This window comes from Stegostoma tigrinum, chromosome 11 (genome assembly GCF_030684315.1).
Source record: "Stegostoma tigrinum isolate sSteTig4 chromosome 11, sSteTig4.hap1, whole genome shotgun sequence".
Classification (NCBI taxonomy): domain Eukaryota; kingdom Metazoa; phylum Chordata; class Chondrichthyes; order Orectolobiformes; family Stegostomatidae; genus Stegostoma; species Stegostoma tigrinum.
The window spans coordinates 63,554,492-63,571,809 of record NC_081364.1 but is presented as its reverse complement, the minus strand read 5'-3'; the positions used below and the strand labels follow the sequence as shown (position 1 = coordinate 63,571,809).

The 17,318-nt window shown below is 39.5% G+C and overlaps 1 protein-coding gene across 6 annotated transcripts in view; it reads left to right on the top strand.

Annotated features, from left to right (window-relative positions):
* Window positions 1–17,318, top strand: part of dock3 (dedicator of cytokinesis 3) — a 1,242,443-nt gene that overhangs the window by 1,025,359 nt on the left and 199,766 nt on the right. For all 6 annotated transcript variants that reach the window (XM_059649508.1, XM_059649506.1, XM_059649505.1 and 3 more), the window contains 2 exons: window positions 2,027–2,219; window positions 6,002–6,129. In XM_059649508.1, coding sequence (XP_059505491.1) covers window positions 2,027–2,219; window positions 6,002–6,129 — 321 coding nt within the window. The remainder of the gene's footprint in view (window positions 1–2,026; window positions 2,220–6,001; window positions 6,130–17,318) is intronic.

Sequence of the window (17,318 nt, the reverse complement as noted above, 5' to 3'; positions counted from 1 at the left end):
CACCTCTAAAGTTCAGCTTGTTCTGTACATTCAGCACCCTCTGCAGGAAAAAGTTGCCCCTCAGATCCCTTTTAGATCTTTCCCCTCTCACCTTAAACTTTTGCTGTCTAATGTTGGACTCCTGTACCATGGGGAAAACGTCTTGACAGCTTCCATCACTTTAGTGATGATCAAATGTACACTGATGGCTTGGTAACTTAGCTGTTTGATTTGTCTGCGTTTTGATTACAGGGCACATGTGGGCACCTTTCCACATTCCTAGATGAACACTATTATTGTAGCTGTTTTGGAACAGATCAGTTAGGGACACAGCATATTCTTGAGCACAGGTTTTCAGAATTATTGTGGAATATTATCATTGCCCAAAGCTTATGTAATGTTCAATGCCTTCATAATTTCTTGATACTGGATGGAGTGAATCAAATAAGTGGAAGACTCGTGTTACTGATGCTGGAACATCCAGAAGAAACTGAGATGGAGCATCGACTCAGTACCTCTGGATGAAGACTGCTGCAATGCTTCAGCCTTATCTCCTGCACTCATTGAGGATTAGAATATTTGTGGAACATCCTTCTCCTGAGTGCCAACCATCATTCATGACTAGACATGGCAAGACTGCAGAACTAAGATCTGATTCATTGGATGTGATATCACTTATCTCTATCACTTGCTGCTCATGCTGTTTGACACACAAGCTTCACCAGTTGTCACGTCACTTTTAGGTATGCTTGGCTATGCTCCTGACATGCTTTCCTGTACTTTTCATTGAACTAGGGGTTATCATCTATCTTGAAAGTAAAGGTAGAGCAGGGGATATGCCAGGCCTTGAGGTTTCAGATCATGTTTGAGTATAATTCCTCTGCTGCTGATAACCCACAATGCCTTTTGGATGCCCAGTTTTGAGTTGTTAGATTTGTTTGAAAGCCATCTCTTGTGGCATGCTCTTGATGCCACATAACACAATGGAAGGTATCCTCAATGTTGGACAAAACTTAGATTCCATAAGCTCTGTGCATTGGTCATTACTACCAATACTTTAAAAGACAGGTGCATCTTCAGCAGGCAGATTGGTGAGGATGAGGTAAAGTCTGCTTTTTCCTCTTTTTGGTTCCCCTATCTAGCAGCCATGTCTTAGGGTTTGACCAGCTCAGTCAGTAGTCCTGCTGCCAAGCAATTCTTGGTGATGGATGTTGAAGTTCCCCACCCAATGTTACACTAGGTGGCTGAAATTGAAGCTTATGTTCTAAGCTTATAACATCTTGTACCTCAATATGTATAAAACACAGCAAATCAGTAAAATAGAATATCAATCTGATACCAGTAAACCAAAGATTGGTAGCAATTGGGGAGGTGATGACCAGTTGATATTATCACTGGACTGTTAATCAGAGATGCAGATAATATTCTGGGGACCTGTGAATTGTGCCACAGCAGATGTTGGAATTTGAATTCAATAAAAACAAAATCTGGAATTAAGAGTTTAATGCTGACCACAAATCTATTGTTGAACCATCTGGTTCACTGATATCCTTTAGGGAAGGAAACTGCCATCCTTACCTGATCTGGCCTAAATGTCACTCCAGACCCAAGCAATGTGGCTGACTCTTAACTACCCTCTGGGCAACTAGGGATGGGTGATAAATGCTGACCTAGCCAGTCATGCCGTCCTCTCATGAATGAAAAAATAAAAACCTCTTGTATCTTCAGCTTGAACGGGGATAACTGTCATTCTAATCTGATGTTAAGAGTTGAAGCTTTTTTACTGTTTGTGTGTTCAAACAATTTTGTTCTGGCCACATGCTAGTCAAATCAGTATTTTATGTTGTTAGTGTTTCTGAGAATGGATAATTGAAAGTGATGAGTGTTTTGTCATATACCTTGCAATGAAATTCCAAACTAAGCTGTTCATGGTATTTGCATTCTGTATGGCTGAATGATTCCATGTAATCTGACATAGTTAGTAGTTACATGGATTTTATGTGTGGATGAATTGAGCAGTTTTTCAAAGCTGTTGTTTCTACTTTAGGCTGCCCTTCTCAATTCCTTCCCAGCAATTTTCGATGAGCTGCTGCAGATGTTTACTGTGCAAGAGGTGGCAGAGTTTGTGAGGGGGACACTGGGCAGCATGCCCAGCACAGTGCACATTGGTCAGTCTATGGATGTAGTCAAGCTGCAATCCATCGCACGGACAGTAGACAGTCGTCTCTTTTCATATTCAGGTAAGAGATCAGAACATACAGGTACATTTAGAGATGGCTATAAACAATAACCTACATAAAAGTAGAACAAGTTGCTTTTAAAATGTTTAAAGATGCACTTTTCTGGATTGGTGTATATGTTTTGTGGCTATGGGTGAAGTTTTCCCAGACAATGAGGAAAGGGTTTGTGTGCATGAGAAGTTAAAACTTCCTGAAATTGACTTGGGTCAGGACCCCAATACTAGTGTCCCCTCTTGCTAGTTTTTACGGGGCACGATTGAAGGCAAGAGATGAATCTCCTTTGTCTGCCAACTTAGGTGAATTAAGCAACTCAATAAGACCACAGGGGCAAACAGAACTTTTATAGCAGAACTGAAAAGCTGGAAGCATGTTGATCAGTTAGATTAAAGTGCTTCAGCCATTCACAGGCAATTGCTATTTTTTTTGAAAGGCATTCAATCTATTCAATTTCAGCTGTACTTCCCTGCCACCAGTCTTCAACACATCACGTAAGCAGATTGTGCACTCTCTCCCATACTTTACATCTCTCATGAGACGCAAGAGCAGAAGCAACATCAACACATGGGAGCCAGCAACCTGCCTTGAAGACTTGAGCCTCATAAGGTCCTGGTGCTCAGACATGTCAACAGAGCTAATCATCTACTTCCATTCTCTGTATTGGAGCTCTTGCCTCCTCATAATTAGACCTTGGTGTCTGCCCTAGGGAGGGACAGATAGCTGTGACTGTGGTTGCTTGAACTAGAAATTCTTCCTTTTAGAGAATGGATGGACCATCCTGTTCACCCTCCTTAATTGATCGTCATTTGAATAATGGAAGCTAATGTTATGACTCAGTTAAAGAGCCATAACAAATTGTGCAAATTATTTAATTGTGTTTCCAATTCAAAAATGCCCCTGCTGTTACAGCAAAGACTGAATCACAAGATTCTGCCTGTAGAGTTAGAGTAATTCTGTAGCTAGACCAAATGATTTGATCTTGGGCTGTGCAAGCTTTGTACTTGATATAGATGGTTAATGTTAGACTTTTTAGATGTTAGATAACTATGCATATACTGGAGCAGTACATTTTAAATATTTTAAATTTATTTAATTTATTTACTGTTAGTCTCTGCTGTCCCCATTCCTCTGAAATAATCCTCAGTGCATTCATGTCATGGAAGTCTTAATCCACTTTAAGGCTGTAAATCTGGATGGCTTCACTTCCAACCATTTGATTCTGCTATTGCCTGCTGGTACTTTGGCAGCTGTGATGAAGATATTAAATGTCATTCACAGCAAGAGTTCTGTGGTCCTAGTAGGTGGAACTCACTGCCACAATCACTTCCCTCCACCAACTCTTGGCAGTCCCCTTGTCCTCAATCCCAAACAGACTACCAAACCCTGCTTAGTATTTGCATTGCAAAGAAATGTAGACCTGACTCACTGAAATTTAATACTCAGTTCTTTGACCTGGCAAACCTCCTTGGTGCTTGTTTCTGCTTTCAACAACATATTATTCCTGTACCTGACAGGTCTTTGCCTTATCTCCAGTGTTATTTGGCTCCCACACCTCTACTTCCCCACAGCCTGTGTCCGTTCAGAGCAGATCCTGTGGCTTACAGCAAGCTCATGTTGCAAAGTTGGTATAGTACTTGTGGATTAGAAAGTAGGACATTAGAAATTGTTTGCAAAATGTTAGGGGAGAAGAGTACATGGCCCCTTTAAAAGATGTTTATTTTTTAGGCTTAGAAATTTAAAAAGGTCTGCAGGCAGCAGCAGATGCACAGGGAATTCTTAAGATTGAAATATTGTGCGAGAAGCCAATACTGTTAACAGGCAAAGCAGCATTTTTACCAAGACAACGGATTTTTGAATTTAGCCAATTAATTTACACCAGACCCCAGAAACAAAAGCCTAATTAAATTTAAATCTGATGGTTTTGACAACATAGGACCATTCCTATTTTGAGAAATTAATAGGCCTTCAATGGTATCAGAGAAGAAGGCATTTGAAAGTCAGTGTGAGAGCAATAGTCATCTGTTAAGAGAAGAACTCTCAACAGTTATCAGCTCTAAAGAAAGCGAAAATCACTGAGATCTCTCAGATATCAGAGTAAGCACCATCTCAGTAAAGGTAACTATGGCACGCTTCAACTAATATTCCTGACATAAGAATTCAATGGAGGAAAGCATTCCTGACTGGGGGACAGTGGAGAAGACAAAGAACATTCCAGAAGACTTATCCTGGCTATAATTTTGAGAGATTAAGCTTTTCTTAAATTTAATTAGGTTTATGTAAGTGAGCCTTGTATCTATTGGAACAGTATACCATTAGAATTTTGTTTTATTCGGAAATAGTCAATAGTTATCGGGGAATTGGTCAGTTTGTTTGTAGTTCTGTTAACTTGTTAACTGTTAGAGTTACTTAAATAAATTGTTACTTGTGATTATAAAGTGAGTATCAGGGATTTGTTTCATTTAACCACTCCTTTAATAGATTACAAAGTGAGGTGAGCTTCTCTGGTGTCTTGGTTATCACAGGGAGGTCCACCATGCCTTCGTAACAGTCAGCGCTTTCATGTGTAAATAAGCAGAGGTTCAGCTTTTCCTCAGTTCCAATGGTGCTATCTGAGTTTAAGGCCCATAATCCCTCAGTCTCTAAATACACAGAATTCAATGTTTTAACAAAGATCTGTAGCTCAGGTTGCAGTTGGAGTTGTTGGTTGGCTCACCAAGTTGACTGGTTTTCATGCAAACATTTCGGCTCCCTTCTAGATGACATTGTCAATGCCTTGTAGCCTCCATTGAAGCGCTCTTGTTCTGTCCTGCTGTGAATTTATACGGTCCGGTCTGTCATGGTGGGCACTCTTGTTTCCGGTTTTGTACCATAGTGGTATATAGATGGGGCATATTTCACCATGTTTGTTAATTGCACCAGTAGTTGAAAACCAGGCCTCCAGGAAATCTCATGCTTTGTCTTGTGAAGTACTGTAATTTGTATCCCAGTTAAATTGATATCCTTCTATGTCGTAGTGTATTGAAATTAGGTAGAGTTGTTCATGCCATTTTGCTGCAAGTTGGTGTTCATGTATGCTGGTGGCATGTTCCCCACCCGCCTGTCCTGTGTGGCGTTTCTCGCAGTTGCTGCATGGTGTTTAGTATCCTATATTTGTCCTGCTCATTGTAGATATGGGGTCTTTTGTCTTTGAGAGTAACTGGCAAAGTGTGGCTGTTGATTTATGTGCTATCCTTATTCCAAGAGGTCGTAGGAGACTTGTGATCAGCTCTGACATGTTTCTAACATAGCGTAGTTTGTTGTTCCGTCCCACTCTGAATTTATATGGTCTGGAGTCTTGTAGTTAGTTCTGATCTATTTCTAACATGGGGTAGGGTGGCTAGTGTGTTGGGGGTTACAATGTCTTCTTAGTGTTATTTATCCACCGATGCCACCCCACCCTGTGTTAGAAATAGATCAGAACTAACTACAAGACTCCAGACCGTATAAGTTCAAAGCGAGACGGAACAACAGTGCTTCAGTGGAAGTTACACAGCGATGACTATGACATCTAGAAGGGAGATGAAACGTTTGCATGAAAAGCAGTCAGCTCAGTGAACCAACCAACAACTCTATCCAGAGTTTGTTATGAATGTGTTACCTATTTCAGTTATGGCTTTGTTTTTTTTATTGCAAGATGACACCTGTTTCCAGTAGGGAATGTGTTTCAACAGCCTAATGTGTTGAAGAACATTGAAGGACTGCACAATAGAGGTGCGGCTCAACACACAAACTTCTTGTATTCACAGACTCACGGCGGATCCTGCTACCCGTTGTTCTCCATCACATTCATTTGCACCTGCGGCAGCAGAAGGAGTTGCTCATCTGCTCTGGAATCCTCAGCAGCATCTTCTCTATCATGAAGGCAAGCTCTCTGGTATGCCTCAGCCCTACATAATGGAATAGCAGCAATAGTGTATTTTCACAGTGAATCTTCTGCTAGCTCAAGTCAAGCTAGTTATTTTGTTTAATTTTCTTGTGTAATATCTCCACCATCTTTCTCAGCAACTCATCAAAGAATGTCCGCTATTGGTTTTATACAGAACTTTTGTTTAATTTTTCATTTGGTATGTGTTTATTTTAGAGAAAAGAAAACTACAAATACTAGAAATCTGAAATTAAAAACTGAACATTTTTGTAAAAATGTCACAGGTCAGTCAGCCAGTCACAGAGCAGTACCACACCCTGAGGCACCATTCAGCCATAGACACATTTGTTTCCATTGTTTTCCTTCTGCATCTGTAACCTCTTTGAGCAATTTCAAAAACACTTCTCCATGATAATATTGACTTGATAATATATTGCTTTTACATAAAATGACCCAAACTCCCAAAAAAGGTGACTAAAAGATTATAAAGGTTTTCAATTTGATTTTTTTCAGCGGAAAAAAGCTTAGTATTTATATCACTTATTACCTGTTCAAAACCCTGAGCAGTCAATCTCACTTTAGCATTCTAGTCCCACTTGCAAGGACTTTTTCAGCACAAATTCACCTGTCTCAATGTAGGTTAACCATTATTTGGTATTGCTGAATTTGTTCTAAACTCTCTTCTATCATCTAACTCCCCATTTTTTGCCCGTCCTATAAGTTTATAGTTTATTGTCAGTCATCAAACTCCATGATCATGAGGACTTCTGCTTTCAGGTCAGTTGTGAGAAGTTCTGTACTCTTCATTTCACAATCCAATCAATTGAAGCCAAAGTTAATGCTTGTTCTTTTCTGTCTTGTGGGAACTGCAATGGCAGGATCCCTTCTTGCATATAGCAGAGATTTTATCTGAAGTTTATAATTGATTTCTGATATGAGACACTTTCAGACTTGACAATAGTATTTGCTCTGTGTTTTCCTACTTGCCACTCCATCAAGCATTTGCCAAGCCAGGGACATAACCTCTTGGTAATCATCCCAAGATTCAATTAATATTAAACTTAGCAGTGACTCCTACAACGTGCCCCATAAATTTTGCACACTCCCCCTAAAGGGCATTTCATTCAAGTACCAAGTCTGGCTGTTGTTATATCATCGTAGAGAGCAATAGCCTGAAACAAAGGAATTCCCAAACAATGCTGATGCTTCATTTTTAAATTTTTTTGCTGTAATATTCAACATGAAACAACATAAAGTTGATCATACAACTGTTGTGATCCGAGCTGATCCTTACTAAACAAGCAGTGTCCAAACTGAAATCCAGTCAAGATTTTTGTTTTAGTTTACCAGTATGTTCCCTCACTGAAACACAAGAAATTTGGTTTTGCCAATAAAACAGCTAAGATTACTGCACAAAAATAGAATAAACCAAGCTATTTACATATAAAGCAATTTGAAAACTTTTGAAGCACACGGTTTTAAAAAAACCTAATAATCCCAGCATCATTACTTTACAGTACTCGAATACCAAAGTTTGCTTCTCTATCTTAACCATAGGTTTAATGTAAGCATTTCTTTCAGTTCCTAGTGTTTTTTCTTTTTATTCATTCACGGGATGAGGACGTCACTGGCTAGACAGCATTTATTGCCCATCCCTAATTGCCCAGAGGGCAGTTAAGAGTCAACCGCATTGCTGTGGGTCTGGGGGCACATGTAGGCCAGACCAGGTAAGGATGGCAGTTTCCTTCCCTAACGGACATTAGTAAGCCATTAGACTTGGGTGTTAGGTGCTACTCCTTAATTACTTATACTTAGCCTTTCTCAACCTTGTAAAACCCTTTCAGGCTTCAAATCAAACACTTCAGGTCTGGAACTTTCAAACTAAAATTCTTAGACTGAAGTAACCTATTTCCTAAGTTTAAACTATCTCCTTTCTTGAGGGGAAACTGTTTCATGTACCTTAACTTCCACCAGAACATCTGTGAACTGAAAAACAAAAGCTTTCCAAGCCATGCATTTTTTTCCTAAGGAAATGTTTCCTGATCTTTCTAAACGGAAAGCAGGCTAATGCTCCTCAATGTTTACTGTGTCTGCTCATAAAACGCTCCCAAATGCAAAAATATTCCCATTGTCACCCCAGAGACTCCGCCTCATTGGTTTTAAAAAAGTCATGAATCTAGAAATTTGACAAGCTAATCCTTTATTCATACAAACCAAAATCCACTTGCCAGCAGGTCAAAATCCAAGCATAAAATTAAATGATATTTAAATATACATAAATCACGCAACTTGCATCACACAGTGAAGGACAAATTGCATTTCACTCAAATAGATGAATTTCAGTGTGAATAGCTGATATCGCATAGATATCCAGCACTGTTACAAGTACTCTGATACTTTCCAAATAACTGGCCTATATGCAATCAGACAATACATTCAACTCAGCATACAGTATATAGGGTTTCTCACTTTCTTTCTTAATGAATTTGATTTTTGAGTTGCTTTCACTGCGCAATTCTATTCTATCCAAAAGCCTTGAATACAATTAACACCAATAATAAAGTCTTAGAAACCCTAATTAGCTAGGTTCAGCCTAGTCCTGATGATGCAAATTCCCCCAGAGAATCTGTTATCCAAACCCCTTAATAAACATTGTTAAACTATCTCTGGCAGAAATGAAACAATAACAATAAAATTGCCCTATTCATGATCTGTGCTCTAAATCTATCCACTGTAATTAATCTTTCTGATCAGCAAACCCCCCATCTCCATGGCAATGTTAAACCATAGCCAAGTTTATGGTATTGCATCTTATCTAAACACTGTCTCCTTAGTAACTTCAAGCTAGGATAATTTGTTCGCAGTCTAATGAACTCATAGTCAGTAATTCATCTTTCCAATGTTAGATCAGTTTCTCATTGGCTTTAACGTGATATCTTACAAAGCTTTTTTCCCAAGTACTGAATTCATCATACTGTGAATATGGTAGATTTATCCTGTATGTCATTCTCCTTCATATTATCATTTTCCAGACACTGATTTACTGTATTCTGTTCCTCAGGACCTTCATCACAAAGCACATATACATTTAAAGCACAAGGCACCCTGTTCACTTATATCAGTTGCTAGGAGGATGAAATTTTGTAATTAATTCTGATGAAATGGTGAGGAATGAACCTTTTTAAACTTGGAGATCACGTTATTAAGAATTGTTTTACCATCTTAACTTATTACCTTACTGGGCCTCAGTGCTGCACTGAGGATGTTACCCAGCATGGTAATGAAATGTCTGCAATATTGTGTACAGTTTTGGTCACCCTGTTATAGGAAAGGCATAGGTAAACTGGAAAGTGTGCAAAGAAAATGTACAAGGATCTTGCCAGGACTAGTAGGCCTGAGTTATGGAGAGAAATTGGCCAGGATAACATTTTATTCCTTGAAATGTAGGAGAATGAAAGGTGACTCTACTGATTTGCACAAAATCACTTGGGGCATGGTTCAGATGAATGCATATAGCCTTTTTTCCAGGGATAGGGAATTGAAAACTGGAGGGCATAGGATTAAGATGAGGGGAGAAGATTTAGAAGGACCTGAGGGGGAACTTCTTCATGCAGAGAGTGTGCATATTTGGAAAGGGCTGCTAAAGAAAGTGGTTGAGGCAGATACAATAGCAATATTTAAGAAAACATTTGGATAGGTAAATGGATGAAAAGAGTTTGGAGGAATACGCACCAAATGTAGGCAATTGGAACTAGCTGAATGGGCAGCATGGACCAGTTTGGGCTGAAGGGTCTGTTTCCATGCCGTATTACTCTATGACTTGCTGACTATCTGAGTTAGATGACCTCTATCTTTTTGAAAAAGTTGGTACGTTTTAAGGATCTTGTTAAAGAATAAATGTGCAGTACAGTGGAGGAAAAGTTTAAAGAGAAAATTCTCGAGCTTAGGCCCAAGGCAACTGAAAATACGACAACCAACGATGGACTGATTAAAATTGGGAATATTCAAAGGGCCTGAACGCATCAAAGATTTGAGGAGTTAATAGAGACAGGGAAAAAAGACAATGGTGGGATTTGAAAGCAAGAATTAAGAATGTTTAAATTATTTAAAAGCATTAAAGTCACTTGAAATTAAAATCATTAAAGGTAGTTACGTTGCTTGAATGAGCCAGTAAGTGTCAGTGCTCACAAGGGTGACAGATGGATAGGAGTTGGTGCAAGTTAAACAGAAACAGCATAGTTTTGGATGACTTCAAGTTGTTAGATTGTAAAATGTAGAACCCCAGCCAGAGATGCAATGGAATAATAAAGTCTAGACATAACAAGGTGAAATGAAGGTTTCCTATGAGGATCAATGGTCGGCACAACATTGTGGGCTGAAGGGCCTGTTCTGTGCTGTACTGTTCTATGTTCTATGTTCTATAAAGGTAAGCTGAGGCAGGTGTGGTCAGGTGAGCTTAGACAGGTGGAAAAAAATAATCTTGGTAATGATGGGAATATGTGGTCAAATGCTCCTCTCCAGGTTAGGTATGACACCAAGATTGGAAACTGTCTGGTTAAGTTTCAGACTGTTGTCAAGTATAGGGATGGAATTGAATGCTTGCGAAAGGAGTTTGGAACAGTAACCTAAAACAATGGCTTTACTCTTCAAAAATTTAATTGAAAGACATTTCTGCTCATCCAGGATTGGATATCAGAGAAGCCATCTAATAACTCAGCAACAGTGGAAGAGTCAGGAAGGGTGGTAGTGAGGTAAAGCTGGCAGTCATCGGCACACATGTGAAAAGCTAACATTTGTGTTTTTGGATGCTGCCAAGTGACAGCATATGGACGAAACATAGGATGTCAAGTATAGATCCTTGTGGGGATACTAGATATAACAGCACGGAAGAAGAGAAAAAAAATTAGAATTGGCACTCTGGCTGTAATTAGACAAATAGCAGTGAAACCAGACACACAGAATATCTCCTATTGGGTGAAGACGGTGCAGCGAGTTGTGCCAAAGGCTACAGACAGCTCAAGGATGGAGCAAAAGCTGGAAAAGCTCAGCAGGTCTGGGAGCATCAGTGAAGGAAAAAACAGAGTAAACATTTCAGGCCCGGTGACTCTTCCTCAGAACCTCTGAAACGTTAACTCTGTTATTTCCATCAAGGATGCTGCCAGACCTGTTGAGCTTTTCCAGCAACTTTGTTTTTGTTCCTGATTTACAGCATCTGCAGTTCTTTCGGTTTTCAAGAGGAAAATTTTGTCAGAGTCAAATAGGATATTAATTATAACTTTGAGAAGGGCTGTTTCAGTACTATGGCAAGGGCAGATGCTGTTTTGGAGAAATTCAAACATGGAATTCCAAGAAATATGTGAACAGATTTGAGAGATGACAGTATATTCAAGAAGGCATTCCTGACAGAAGAATTCACTGAGAAGGTGCTCCTGACAGATGAATTCGCCAGAGAAGACGCAGAACATTCCAGAAACCACAACCTGACTGTCATTTCGAAAGACTAAATTCTAATTTTTTAAAATTTTATTTCGTGTAAGTGGGCATTGAATTTATTGGAACAACATATCATTACAATTTTTTTGGGGAATAGTAGTTAAAAAGGATTTATTATGTTTGTTAATAGTTTAGTCAATGTGTTCACTGTTAAAGTTAGATAAATAAATTATTACTTGTTGATTTATAATGTGACTGTCAGGGGTTTCTTTTATTTAACCACACTTTAAAACAGATTGGGGCTCTTTTAACAGATTATAGAGCAGGGCACGCCTCTCTGGATGTTTCAGTTTTAGTTTTCAGAGTGCTGGAGTGGGGGGTGGGGATGGCCTCTGCTTTTTAACAATTGGGATAGTTTCTGTTTTCATGATCACAAACAAAAGATGGTAGGGTTCGAGCTTGGAAGGGGATGTGGATAGGGAATGACAGTGGAAAGTTATTAGAGATGGGCTTATCTATTATTGATATGATAGAACAAGCGAGACCACTTGCAATGGCAAGGTTAAAAGGATGACTGTGATTATGAGCTGGTGGAGTTTAAATAAATGAAGGCATTTAATATGGATAAGAAGAAGATCATTCAGAGAGGTGAGAAAGAATACAGTGAGTCGAGGTTGAAATCTCCACAAATAAAAAGTGATTTGATAGAAACTGAAGGAAAAAAGCTTACAGATATTGAAGTGAAAAAATGTTTTCAAACTTGGGAAGGGAGTAAAAAAATGAGGATTTTGGTTCAGAGGTAGATCAAGATGGTATGGTCAAAGAAGGAGAAAGTGCCAGAGAATTAAGCAGTCAAACCATTAATGATCTGGTGATAAAAGTGAAACCAACTGTGGTAATCTCACTGGGACACATATTAGAAGATCTAAGCAGAGAAGCTTAAGGATAAAGATATTATCACCCTTCCTAGGTTTCTGTAATGTCTATGATATCAGTTCAGAGATCCATTGTTATTTCATAGATAGCAAGGCCTTGTTCCTAAGTCAATGGACATACCAGGGGTAGACGTTAGAACGGCTTTGACAACTGTTCTAATGTTCAAATCCACATGTTCAGTGAGGGAATGAGTGAGTTGGACAGGAATGAGATTACCATGATTAGCCCTAGATAATGAGAGACATTAAAGTTTTTTGGGAGAAATGGGCAGATACGGTAATGTCTTGACAGGATAACCTGCAGATCACTAGTCTTTGCAACAATAAATACGTTATCATACTCCATGTTTTTCATTTCTGCATTTTTCATGGAGAAATAACTCAACAGGGCAAATACCTCACTGGAGGCAATGGCATTACTTTTAAAATTGCATTTATATGGGATTGTTTTTACTTTACATGGAATTATAATTGTCTTAGAACATAGAACATAGAACAGTACAGCACAGAACAGGCCCTTCAGCCCACGATGTTGTGCCGACCATTGATCCTCATGTATGCACCCTCAAATTTCTGTGACCATATGCATGTCCAGCAGTCTCTTAAATGACCCCAATGACCTTGCTTCCACAACTGCTGCTGGCAACGCATTCCATGCTCTCACAACTCTCTGCGTAAAGAACCTGCCTCTGACATCCCCTCTATACTTTCCACCAACCAGCTTAAAACTATGACCCCTCGTGTTAGCCATTTCTGGCCATCACCAAACATAAGGCTTATATCCCTTAATCCTTCATCAATTATAACTACTTATTGAACCAAATTAATATTTTAACCAACCTGTTCAATGTACTTTTGGAGTACAAGTAATATCTAGTACTGCACAGTTAGAAGAGTGTGCAACTAACACATTATCATAGGACTGAGCCTCCCTGTGACCAGTTTGATTCGTTCAAATTCATCATTATCTTCATCCTGTGCTCAGAATTTTCTTAATGGTATGTCACTTTGAGGACCCTGCCTCCTCACTTTGAACAGTTAATCACAACAATGCTTCAAATCATATCTGAAGCAACTATTGTATGTTTCTGGGGTATTCCTTGGATTTATGCAGCTATTATTTATGTTCCAGGTCTTCTGCTGTAATACCCAGATCTGCTAAAGGTCCTATTTGTTCTGAAGGCTGAACACCAGATTAAGTTATTTGTGTCTTCATTTGAGACACCTTAGCACAATTCAGAAATTTAAACTCTAGTACTGATCAAGGAATCCCCAAATTTAATTTTTCTTAAGTGTTTATGTAATTGGTTAAAATTTATGGGGGTCATGGAGAATAGCCTTCAGTTTTCTAAAGTCGATCAAACCTGCTCATGCCTCATAGGTGATAAACAAATTAACTTCCTTGTAAATTTCCTCCAAGAGCTCAAATAAAAGGTCTGAAACTTTCTTACTATCCATCTTGCAAAATATTTTTGATTTTACTTCTAGGAAGTGTCAAGGCCATGCCTTGGTTCCTGCCTTGATAGGCAGAAAAATCTTCACTCATCCACTTTATTCTTTTACTGTCATGTGGTTCAGTTTCTGAAAATTTCACAGCGAGTACTCATACCCTCAACAAATTACAATTGCTTTCTGTCATTTTCCATGATATTAACTAGGCTTTTAGTTCTCTAGATTTTACTTTGGTCTGATTGTTTTCTCTTAGTTTCCATCCTTTACATTTAGAAAACCATTTTCTGCTGTTTTATTAAAATCTTGAAAGCCAGCCAGCGAACAATAGAGCTGAAACCAGTCTTATTAACATTGTTTTAAAGACATACACATTACAGATTTGCAGCTCCTAATCCAAAAATCACAGTTTTCGCCTGTTTCTATGTTTAGGAACACAAGTTAATAGTCACTGCTTGGAAACAATTAAATTCAATTAATGAACAATCAACAAAGAAAAAGAATTGCAGATACTGGAAATCAGAAACAAAAATGGAAATTGTTGGAAAAACATAGCAGGTCTGAGAGCATCTGTGGAGAGAAGGCAGAGTTAATGTTTCAGGTCCAGTGACCCTTCTTCAGAACTGGACTGTTCAGATCACCATTCATCTAAATAAGTCAATAGCAACCCAACCTGTATGGCATTTGCTCATAAGAGAATCTCTCTATACTAAGATCATGCTAGTGAATATTTTCATTTCCAATGAAACAATATCCCCAGTACCTTGTACAGTTGCAGTAAGAACGTCCTATTTATACACCAACGTTGCATTAGCCTTTCTGAGTACTGCTGCACCTCTGTGGTAGCTTTCTGTTTTTCATGAACAAGTACCCCCAAATCCCTTCTGTTACATTTTAGAATAGAACGTAGAACAATACAGCGCAGAACAGGCCCTTCGGCCCTCGATGTTGCGCCGACCTGTGAACTAATCTAAGCCCCTCCCCCCTACACTATCCCTTCATTATCCATATGCTTATCCAAGGACTGTTTAAATGCCCTTAATGTGGCTGAGTTCACTACATTGGCAGGCAGGGCGTTCCACGCCCTTATCACTCTCTGAGTAAAGAGCCTGCCTCTGACATCTGTCTTAAATCTAAATTGTAGCTATGCCCCCTTGTACCAGCTGAAGTCATCATCCTCGGAAAAAGACTCTCACTGTCCACCCTATCTAATCCTCTGATCTTCTTTTATGTCTCTAAAATTTTTCTGCAGTTCTTCTCTATTTAAATTATATTCTGTTCTTTTATTCTCCCATCCAAAAAGAACAACTTCACACTTTTCCCACAGTACACTCAGTTGCCAACTTGTTTGCCTATTTACTTAATCTGTTTAAGAGATCTTGCAAAAACTGAAGTGAGTAAGAAACCTGGTGTTGCAGAACATGCATCACAGCCACAACATCACTGGCAGAGTTTCTAATGGCATTGTTCTTAAACCAGCTATCTTAAGATTTTTTAGCTGCGATATTCCCTCCATCTTAAAAATGGTGGCTGATCATTCTACCCTGTTAGGAATCGACTTCAAATCTTCCAATACTGAAACAGCCCATACCAGCCTAAAAAAGCCTTGACAAATTGAAGCTTGGCTGACAAGTAACATTTACACAGCCTAAAAACTGGACAGTATCCATTTTCAGCATGAAAAAAATGCAATGTGACCTTCAATTGCACTGTCATTTTGCCGAGGTTTTTGCTGTTAAAATGCTGTGGTCATTACTGACTAGGAATGTCATTGAAGCAACTATATCAATACTATGGCCAGGAAAGAGAGAGAGATTCTAAGTAACCTACAATAAGTGGTTTGACACCTGATCCGTCAACATCTTTCTAGCATCTACACAGTGCAAATCAAGAGTGTGATGGAATGAATAGGCGCAGTTGCAACAAAACTCTTAAGAGGTTTAACTTCATTCAAGATAAACAGTCCAACTGAACAGAACTGTTGCCGACTAAACTCAATATCCACCCCTTGTAGAACATAGACATAGAACATAGAACAGTACAGCACAGAACAGGCCCTTCAGCCCACAATGTTGTGCCGACCATTGATCCTCATGTATGCACCCTCAAATTTCTGTGACCATATACATGTCCAGCAGTCTCTTAAATGACCCCAATGACCTTGCTTCCACAACTGCTGCTGGCAACACATTCCATGCTCTCACAACTCTCTGCGTAAAGAACCTGCCTCTGACATCCCCTCTATACTTTCCACCAACCAGCCTAAAACTATGACCCCTCGTGCTAGCCATTTCTGCCCTGGGAAATAGTCTCTGGCTATCAACTCTATCTATGCCTCTCATTATCTTGTATACCTCAATTAGGTCCCCTCTCCTCCTCCTTTTCTCCAATGAAAAGAGACCGAGCTCAGTCAACCTCTCTTCATAAGATAAGCCCTCCAGTCCAGGCAGCATCCTGGTAAACCTCCTCTGAACCCTCTCCAAAGCATCCACATCTTTCCTATAATAGGGCGCCCAGAACTGGACGCAGTATTCCAAGTGCGGTCTAACCAAAGTTTTATAGAGCTGCAACAAGATCTCACGACTCTTAAACTCAATCCCCCTGTTAATGAAAGCCAAAACACCATATGCTTTCTTAACAACCCTGTCCACTTGGGTGGCCATTTTAAGGGATCTATGTATCTGCACACCAAGATCCCTCTGTTCCTCCACGCTGCCAAGAATCCTATCCTTAATCCTGTACTCAGCTTTCAAATTCGACCTTCCAAAATGCATCACCTCGCATTTATCCAGGTTGAACTCCATCTGCCACCTCTCAGCCCATCTCTGCATCCTGTCAATGTCCCGCTGCAGCCTACAACAGCCCTCTACACTGTCAACGACACCTCCGACCTTTGTGTCGTCTGCAAACTTGCTGACCCATCCTTCAATCCCCTCATCCAAGTCATTAATAAAAATTACAAACAGTAGAGGCCCAAGGACAGAGCCCTGTGGAACCCCACTCACCACTGACTTCCAGGCAGAATATTTTCCTTCTACTACCACTCGCTGTCTTCTGTTGGCCAGCCAATTCTGTATCCAGACAGCTAAGTTCCCCTGTATCCCATTCCTCCTGACCTTCTGAATGAGCCTACCATGGGGAACCTTATCAAATGCCTTACTGAAGGCACATCTAAACTGTGGCTGCAATATATATTGCCTGCACATTGCATTGCAGCTTCATGCCAAGCTTGCTTCGTGAGTATATCACAGCCATATGACTTCTGCCACTAAGAAGGACAGGGTCACAAGCAGTCCTGATTTAGATATATTTTGTGACTTCATCACTGATAGGCTAAAATCTGGAAATTGTCTACTTAATGCAATCTGGACTTGAGCAATT